A 10265-nucleotide genomic window follows, 5' to 3' on the forward strand; every position below is an offset into this window, starting at 1 on the left:
ATATTTTACAGAGCTTCTAATTATGCACTGCTCTCCAGTAAGAAACAGAAGAATGTATCTGTTTATATGGGCCTATAGAGAACATCTATTTGCTTGACAGTGACTGTGTATGCTCAAGCAGAATCTTTATATAATGCTGTGCTTATGCTGATGTGTAGAAGCATGCTACTAACAATAGAAAAGATTTTAAAGCAACACAAGAAACCTTAAAAAAAATCAAAGGCTTGAAACTTCAGCTCTGATGTAAGCAAAAGTGCATACTTGAGTAAGGACTGCAGAATCAAACCTTCATTGCTCAGGGATCTACTCAAGATAGCCCATGCTTCACCAAATGGCAGTTGTCATGCCATGGGTGTAATAAATGTACTTGATGAAATGCCATCATGGCCAAATTCATTTGATTCTGAGGTTATGATTCCAAAGAAGCTCCAAGGTTCAATAAGCACATGGTTTACAGGCGGATGTATCTCAGACCTCTGTCACGTTCTGTTCCCTTTTGAAAGCCCTACTTAAATTACAAGTTAATTTTCGGCATAACTAGTATTTTAATAACATCCCTTTGTGGGTATCTTCTGTATATTTGAGAGAATCTGTCTGTGAGACTGCTTGTTCAAGAGAAGCTAGGACCACCAAATTTGGTATGCAGCTTCCTCCTATCATAACTTAAAGCAAGGTCAGGGTTTGTTTGTGCCAGGACAACGGGATGTGCCCAGAACCTGATTGTTTCTAATCAAATGGAAAGAGAGGGGTCTGCTAGCAGCGACATTCATGCTGTTGAATGACCACAGGGGAGCGGTTGTACGGGGAACAGAGTGCTGGCTGGGTGTAGGGCTCTGGCTGTTGCAAGTCAGTTGCAGGTTGCTAATCAGAATGTCAGAGATTCATAGAGCAGTGAAAAGTTCTGCAGAAGTTTAACTACATATCTAGATGGAATTCCTAGAGCAGATTTCTTTGTTTTTGAAGATGGCCCTAATACTAGAGCTTTTGTGACTGAGTATAATTATTTTAGCTTTTAAAAAAAATTATAAAAGTTTTGATAATTTTTTTTATCTGCAGTGTGATTCGTCACAGAGACGTTCGGGCTTGTCACTATGGCGTGATAGACAAATTCCGGCTCCAAGTGTCTGAGCAAAGCCAGAGGAAAGCATTGGGGCGAAAAGAGGTCATTGCTACACTACTTCCATCTTCAAAAGAGCAGCAGCAAAAGGAAGAGGAGGAAAAAAGAATAAAAGAACATCTGACTGAAAGTGTCTTTTTTGAGCAGACTTTGTGTCAACCAGGTAGTTAAAGTCTTACCTAATCCTCTTCTGGATCAAACAAATTGGTGCAGCTGAAATGACTGGAAAGAAGTTACACTATAAGAAAGGTAGTAAAAAGGGAGTCAATGTAGGCTTTATATAAGAGCACATTAGTTATTGTGAAGAGTGGTTATAATGCTCTGGAGCTCACACTATTGCTGTCTTGCTTATTCCTCTTTAGTCAAATGAGAGAGCTATAAACTACTTTGTGCCCCTAAAGTTACATGTGCTATCCAGAGTTGTGGTTATTTAGGTAATGCATCTTTTAAGGGTCCAGTCCTACTACACAAGCAAATTGCCCCTGACTTCAGCAGATGTGGCTACAAAAGGATTGCAGGACGGTGCCCTTGGAGTGAATTTGTTCTATCAATGTGTGTCTCCAAATATAGTTTTGTCTGTTTCAGAACTTTAATTCTCTACCTTCTGACCAGCAGTTGATACAGCCAAACATTTTCCACACGTGGAACTTGTATGCCATGTTCTGAAATGTACAGAAAAGTTGAGTTCTAAATTCCTTCTATGCTCATGCAGTAGTATAGACTAGAGAGTAGAGAATGTACCAGTTGCCATGGATGAAGCATGAGCTGTAGCTAACTAGGAATGGCAGAGTGGGGAGGGTCATTAACTCATTGTTTGTTGTCTTCTAGAAATTCTAATCTTTACTAGACTGGCTGAAAATGCACCTTTTCCCCCACCACTGCCAATACTTCTGATAGCTTAATTCCAGAAAAAGCAGGGATGGGATGCAAATGGGGGAAAGTATGTGCTGAAAGTGGCAATTAGGCACGAAGGTGGCAATTAAGCACCTAAGTCCAACATTTAGGAAACACTGGCTTGCACAAAAGCCCTGCACGGCTGCCACCTAACCATCTAAGAGCCTACGGTACTATGGCTCCTATGTTTTCCCCCATTAACGTACTGACACTGCCCAACAAGGCCTAATTCACATCTGAGCCCCAGCAAGATTCACAAAAATAGGCATTCCCTAGGCTGTCTTACCTTCAGGGCCCACTGGTAGGTGTGCTTAGGCCAGTGATTCTCAACCAGGGATATAGGTACCCCTGGGGATATGCAGACATCTTCCAGACATCTAGAGATTTGCCTAGTTTTACAACAGAATATATCAAAAGCACTAGCGGAGATAGTAACTTGGCATAGAATTATAGAAGTGTAGGACTGGAAGGGACCTCAACAGGTCATCTGTTTCAGTCCCCTGCATCCAAACAGGATTATATAACTACACCATTCCTGACAAGTGTTTGTCTAGCCTGTTCTTAAAAGCCTCCAATGATGGCGATTCCACAACCTCCCTAGTCAGTTTGTCCCAGAGCTTGTCTATTCTGATAGACATTAGGGAAAACGTCCTAACTTAACAATCCCTTGCTGCAATTTAAGCCCATTGGTTCATATCCTATCCTCAAAAGTTAACGTGAATCTTTTCCCCCTCCTCCTTGGCAACAACCTTTTTATATATATATATATATACTGGAAAACTATTGTCAGGCCTATCATTTTCTCCAGACTAAACAAACTCAAGTCTTTCCTCAGAGGTCATGTTTCCTAGACCTTTAATAATTTTCATTGCTCTCCTCTGGACATTCTCCAGTTTGCCCACAACTTTCCTGAAAAATGGTTCATGAGAGAATTCCTCTTGTAAAAACAAAATAGTCATAAACTGTTTTAGCATTATATAAATCCCAAATTGGCATGGGACAGTTGTTTTCTTCGGGTGAATGCATCTTTGCACAAATTTCAAAAAAGATATTGTATGCATTAGTGCACCCACTTGATAGTGTAAAAAATGGTCTGATCCCAAAAACCCAGTGGTGCATGTTTATTGTCTTCAATGAAATTTGAATCGGACACATACATGATCCCTTATGCCACAAGTTATAAATCAGTCACAGAGAGATTAGGAAGAAACTTTGCTGTGGGCAGGCTATTTCATTACAGGGTTCCTTGTGGTTTCCACTGAAGCATCTGGTATAGGACACTGTAAATAAACAGAGACTTCTTCAGGCTATGCAGCCTGTTAAATATTTTTCCCTTGCAGACTGTCAGCCATGCAAGATCCTGACTCCTAACAAATCCAGGGAATGGAGTCTGTGTGCTTGGTACATTCTCAGGCATTGCTGAAACATCCCATTGCTATGTCTGTGGCAATGAGATAGGCAGTCGGACTCCACCGCTGGGAAAGGAATGGGTTTGGGCAGCGCTGTGAAGCCAAATTCCAACTGTCTGCTGCAGAACAGAGAGTAGCCTCTACAATGCAGAACATGGGGTGCTTGTGGAGTTTTTGCACACACACCAAGACAGACGTTCAATATAGATGGAGCCCTGATTATTCATTTATTTGGTTTATTTGTCAAGATTTGTACAGATGCTCAAAAGGACAACTAGCCATACACCTTAGGTACCGTCAACATCACGTAAACACATCACAAAGAATACCCTAAAAGTGCAGCAGTAAAATTCAGTTCAAGCTGGGCAGTTTCCAAATTCCAGTTCTCCCCCACCCCTTTTCTGAGTTTTCCCACCCATAAATGCCTGGGAAAGAGATGAGTTTGGAGTGTGTCCTGTGAGCATTTGATCCAGGACCAAGTAGGGGGTTGAATTCCCATGTTGCAGAGACTTCGCTGAGACTGTGCAGCCAACAGACCCTTCTAGTAAAACATTTAGGGCTTTGTAAGTCAACATCAGCATTTTAAACTTCATCCAGAAACCAATAAGCAGACAAAACAGATCACTGTGTGCTGGTTTAATATGGTTTAAGTAAGATACTTTACTTACAAAGTGTCTGCTGCATTCTGTTCCGGCTTCCATTTTTAGATGGTTTAAACTGTAGTTCCTATTGTAGTCATCAAATCTTAAAGGTGGCAAGGACATGGATGACAGTTCTCACTTGAAAGGAATGGTCACAACCTTCTAGCTATATGTAAATAATCAAAATTGACCTGGCCATTTCTGCTTTGTCTTCTCTAGTAGGTCTAGATGAGGGTAAACGGTAATGTTTTCTCTAGTACTGTGTTAGTGTTCTATAGCTGTAGTGCAGACATGAGCTGATCAAGTTGAAATCAAGGGGAAGCTAATTTAGGCAGCTTCAGTTCACCTACTAGCAGATGCTAATTAAAATTTGGTGCACTAGAGTTTTAGGTTGTTATGTGTTAGCTAGCTCATTTTGTCCTCATCAAGACAAACTCCTGCTGAGAGTCCAGTCAGACCTTTATATTTGGATCCCAACTATGTATATCTTTCCCAGTAAACAAATAATAGGTTTTGAATAATTTTATATTCAGTGAAAATTTCTGTAATTTACTGTTAAATTGAAAGTTTAAGAATTTTTCCCATGAGGGGACATCATGCTTGTAAGCTATATCTGTAGATGCATTTTTGTTAACTAGAATCTTCATGTTAATTGATTGTTCAAGCAATTATTGACATTTGATTTTTTCTGATACTTAGCTTCTGTGAGGTATAAAATGATTAAAGTGGGGCAGACATCTAAGGTTCTTACCATAACCAAGCATCACTTTCACTGGTAATGTAAAGAAATATCAAGGATGTCATAAAAGCATAACAAAATATATTTACAGTTCTTCAGAGGGAAGAGAGCTGTTGTGGATAACCTAGCTAACCTCTAATGCTTCTGCCGACAGAGGGATAGTGTTTATTTCTTAAACCCCAAGAAAGTCGTCTTATTGAGTTATTTTACAGTATTTTTAGGAAGAGAGTATCTTTGTACTACCTCCATATAAATAATGTGTCCATTGTACCTTTGTCTCCAACTCTGTCATTTGGTCTACAGAACTGCAGTCTACCCGCAATATTCATCCAGTATTATTCACCAAAACGAAACTACATGGTGTCCCATTGTTTAAAGGTTTTATTAGTATGTTTTGGTTAAATGTGCTACCAGTCCTGTTGAAAACATTTAATTCGATGATGACTTGCATATGTTTTAAGAGGAATTTTTAAAGTTATATTGGTATTATTTCTCCTCATTTTACATTTGTAAGACAGGCTGCCTAATCCCCATGAGCCTAACGCTATAGGCAGCAAGAGGAGAGAGGATCATATGCAATGACATTTTCTATAATAATATCTAAAAGGTCTTCTGAGAGTCACTATGTTGTGATTGCAGTTGGTACCATAATATATTAGCTCTGGAAACTGATGACTTACATCAGTGCAATGTACGGATCCTCAACTCTCCAACTATATCACGGACTATTAGACCAGAACTGTGCCACAGGATCAGAGATCCTGCACTTCCCACTAGTGTTAACTTGAGGGCTGGGTCCAGGGAAATGAAGAGAAAAGAAGGAAATGTGTTTGTAATTTGTCTTCCTTTAGGAAAAATGATGTTTGAAAACAGTCTGGTGCTTTGAAATGTTAAAATCAGTCCCAGCAGAGTTTGAGAAATGAGCTGAGTCTAGATGAGGGGATGAAAGGAACATGGCAAATGCAAATCCCATGATTCGTCAGCATCTCACACACACGGACTCTACACATTTTTCCAGAATGCCGAGCATTTAAAGTTGAAGTGCTGCAGACTTTTATTGCAATGAATGCAATTTTCTTTTCCAGAAACCAGATCTGCCTCTTCAGGACCTAGTTTACTAACAGTCTTCCTGGGAATAGTATGCATTGGTGCACTAATGCTGCCCACACTGGGGGAAGTGGAATCCTTGGTGCCTCTCTACCTCCATTTAAGTGTGAATCAAAAGTTAGTAGCTGCTTATGTTTTAGGTAAGTGCTTTGGAAATATTTTTTAACTCAATCTCTACCTGAGCTCAAGGGTAGATCAAAGGAACTTCTATGAAATTCAGTCCTGGCTTGATGAGAAGATGTACTTTCATGTCTTAGGCTACATCTAGACTGCAAGCCTCTTTCGAAAAAGAGCGTCTAGACTACAACCAGTATACTTTCGAAAAAGCTAGCCGCTTTTTCGAAAGAGAGCACCCAGGCAGTGTGGATGCTCTTTCAAAAAAGCACAGTTTGCATTACATAATGCTTGTTTTCAAAAGAGCACTTTAGAAAAAAGGCTTTATTTCTCGTAAAACAAGGTTTTCTGCAGTCGAAAAAACTGCTGTGTTCTTTCGATTTACTTTCAAAATAACGTGGCAGCAGTATAGATGCAGGGGAAGTTTTTTCGAAAAAAGGCCACTTTTTTTGAAAAAACCCTGTAGTTGAGTCACACCCTTAGAGGAAAGGGTTGAGAGTAATTTCACTCTGTTCTATAATTTGGTCGAGATCAGTTGCCTTATGCTGACCAAGCAGTGTAGTGTTAACCAGGCCATAGTATGAAGAACAGTTTTAGTTTTGTCAATGGATGAAGTGCTTATCAATGGGGAAGTATTCCTGTAACTGTGTGCCCTGAGTTCTGTATCCTAGACCTCTTAAAACAGACCCTACAAGTTAGAGCACTGAATGACTGCAGCAGGCCATCCCCAGCACATTCTCTTTCCATTACGACCTATACAGGCAGTCCCCGGGTTACGTACAAGATAGGGACTGTAGGTTTGTTCTTAAGTTGAATCTGTATGTAAGTCGGAACTGGTGTCCAGATTCAGCCGCTGCTGAAACTGGCCGCCAGTTCCGACTTACATACAGAATCAACTTAAGAACCCCAAGCATCCCCAAGTCAGCTGCTGCTGAAACTGATCAGCAGCTGATTCCAGGAACCCCGGGGCAGAGCAACTCTGCCTCGGGCTTCCTGTAGTCAGTGCTGGTCAGTTTCAGCAGCAGCTGACTTGGGGACGCCTCAGGCAGAGCAGCTGGGGTGCTGCTGGGTTGCTCCAACCCAGCAGCACCCCAGCTGCTCTGCCCCAGGTGTCCTGATTCAGCCGCTGCTGAAACTGACCAGCAGCGGCTGAATCAGGACGCCTGGGGCAGAGCAGCTGGGGTGCTGCCGGGTTGGTCCAGTAGCGCCCAAAGCCGCGCTGCGGGACCAACCGGCAGCGCCCCAGCTGCTCTGCCCCAGGCGTCCAGAGAAAAGCCTAGTCTGCTGGGGGGGGGGGGCGTACTAGCTGCGCCCCCCCCCCACGCCAGCAGACCAGGAAGACGTGGGTGGCGGACCGAGACGCACTGCGGTCCCTCCGCCTGGGTCCTCCGCGGCTTTGCTCCCTGTCTCCCTGGTCTGCTGGAGACCAGCAGACCAGGGAGACGGGGAGCAAAGTCTCTGAGGATGCCAGCAGCGGGACAGCCGCGGGGCGTCTGGGCTGTCCCGCTGCCGGCTTCCCCGAGGCTTTGCAAAGCTGCGGGGGGGCTCGGGCAGCGAGGCAGCCCAGGCGCGCCCGGGCTGCTCCGCTCCCCGAGCCCCTCCGCGTCTTTGCTCCGCGTCTTCCTGGTCTGCAGACCAGGGAGACGCGGAGAAAGCCCCGGAGTACACGGGCGGCAGGACCGCGAGGTCCCGCAGTCCGTGTCCTCCGGGGCGAGCCCTGTTCGTAACTGCGGATCCGACATAAGTCGGATACGCGTAAGTCGGGGACTGCCTGTAGCTGCATTCAGGCTGACAAGCTCTTGGTTAACTAGTTTCAAACTCTGGATGATGTAAAACTCACAATGTCCAGGCAAACTTTCATATGATCTATACCATAATCCGAGTTAATGATCTGTGGACTTCCACTTTAAAAGTGTGCTGAGGCAGAGGCTACCACGAGCATTCCAGTGGAAATACATTATTTGGTTCAGGGAGCAGTACTTTCCTTGCAGGTCTGCGTTTAGCTGCCTTTGGACTCAGTGCTCTCCGCCATCTATCAGTCACTGCTGAACAATTACAGGGTTCACCATGGGGCAGCATTACATGCTTCTGTGCTTGCAGATCTATATTCAATATATAATCTGTTTGAGAAGCTGGGGCAGAGGGAAAATTAGGGTCAAGCAAACCAAGTCAAACAAAATAAATTGCTCAATGTGCCAAACCTGAGTAGGCTCATTTCAGGTTTATGTAGTATCAGCAATTCAGCCTTAAAGGGGGGAATAGTGACAGAAATGTAGCTGTTAGTCTGGTGTAGCTGAAACAAAAAACAGGACTATGTAAAGACTAACAAGATGGTTTATTAGGTGATGAGCTTTCGTGGGCCAGACCCACTTCCTCAGATCAAATAGTGGAAGAAAATTGTCACAACCATAATATATATGGTATATATGGTTGTGACAATTTTCTTCCACTATTTGATCTGAGGAAGTGGGTCTGGCCCTCGACAGCTCATCACCTAATAAACCATCTTGTTAGTCTTTAAAGTGCTACATAGTCCTGTTTTTTGTTAAAGGGGGGAGGGGCAGTTGCATAATTAATGCTAGAGAACTTAAAAAAAAGTCAAATTTGACACTTCTCTTCAGTCTCCTTCATTGCTGATAGGGAAGGCTTTTATGAGTGGAGGTTTACAAGAGCAAACATATTCACTATGGCTCTGCTGCTGGTTACATACACACTGCTGGGTGCTGGGGGAAGCCTGAGTGAATATGATTGATTGATTGATGACACATGGCAGGAGACAAGCCGCCCATTGTGACTGTCTGTAAACAAAGGAGCAGTTAAATGCACAGAGTTGAAATCTTTCAGTTACTTAGTTTTGGTGGTGCCAGCAACATTTAGCACCTGAAAGTCTCAACTAAGCAGGGCCTTGTTGGCTAAGTACTGTACATGCAAAGTAAGACGATCCCTGCACAGAATCTAACTAGCAACAGTAGGTAAATTTCCAGACAAATCTGATCCATAATTGTTCACAGAACATGATTGGTTCTAAAGAGCTAACATTTTAAATAAACTTTGATTCTGATTAAGCCACATTGAGTAATTTTTGAATTTAAGTGAAATATGTATAATATAAATTCACTATGCACATTTATTCACTCATCTTGTTTTCTGACCTGTGACAGGCAACAGCTAGGCCTTGACTTTGAATGTTTTATTCAGTTAAGCTAAACTATTCTTCGTTTCTTGTCTTTCAGGTCTCATCACTATGGTTATCTTGAGGACATGAGTAATGACTTAATTGGATGTAAAAAATCCCCAACCTTATCTTACTATATATTCACATCATGAATGTGGACTGCCTTTTACTCCCATGTGACACATTAAGATGCTAGAAAAATTATTCAGTGATTTAAAATACTTTCAGAAGTGTAATATATTTTAACTATGTAACTATAAATAATTGACAAGCACTCTTGAGGTGCTTCTGTTACAGCTATGGAATGTTTAGTGACATCTGTGAACTTATTTTGAAGGAACTTTTATAACTACAAAATTTATTAAAGCAACATTTGTTATTTTAAATCCATGTTCACATCAGTGTTTGATCACTATAAAAGCAAACTGTTCATTCTGAAAGATTCATTTGTTTATTCCTTGCTGTAAGTACAGAGGTTACTACGTAACATATTATGTAAAAATACCAGAATGATCAGCATTTTCATAAGGCTTGTCATTTAAGATGAAATTTGAAATTCCATCACTAAAAACTATGAAATAAATACGTTATGTTTAGATGGAAAAGTAATTCATTCTCAATTCCAGACATCATTAACAACTACAGTAAAACTCCGATGGTCCGGCATCTGAGGGTCCGGCACTCCTGATGGTCCGGCACCATCAGGAACCCGGAAGTGCTCTGGGCAGCCGGACCATTGGAGCTGCTCTGCCCCCAGCTTCCCCTATTCAGCCGCTGCTAAAACTGACCAGCAGCTAAATCGGGGAAGCAGGAGGCAGAGCAGCTGGGGCGCTGCAGGATATGTCCCCTAGCACTGCCCCTCGGGGCTGCAGGACCAACCGGGCAGCACCCCAGGTGTCCCCGATTCAGCTGCTGCTGAAACTGTCCAGCGGCTGACTCCAGGAAGCCGGAGGCAGAGCTGCTCTTTCCCGGGCTTCCTGGAATCAGCCGCTGGTCAGTTTCAGCAGTGGCTGACTTGGGGACACCTGGGGCAGAGCAGCTGGGGTGCTGCCGGGTTGGTCCGCTCCTC

General features: G+C 42.8%; 1 protein-coding gene across 1 annotated transcript in view; it reads left to right on the top strand.

The window, feature by feature from the left end:
• MOSPD1 (motile sperm domain containing 1) overlaps positions 1-9792 on the top strand; it is a 23705-nt gene extending 13913 nt beyond the window's left edge. Inside the window, exons 4-6 of the mRNA XM_075941019.2 lie at positions 1057-1280; positions 5886-6047; positions 9255-9792. Of these exons, the coding sequence (XP_075797134.1) occupies positions 1057-1280; positions 5886-6047; positions 9255-9286 (418 nt within the window). The 3' untranslated portion in view covers positions 9287-9792. The remainder of the gene's footprint in view (positions 1-1056; positions 1281-5885; positions 6048-9254) is intronic.
• Positions 9793-10265: the final 473 nt, after the last annotated feature.

This window comes from Pelodiscus sinensis, chromosome 13 (assembly GCF_052426305.1).
Source record: "Pelodiscus sinensis isolate ZL-2025 chromosome 13, ASM5242630v1, whole genome shotgun sequence".
In the NCBI taxonomy this organism is placed as follows: Eukaryota; Metazoa; Chordata; order Testudines; family Trionychidae; genus Pelodiscus; species Pelodiscus sinensis.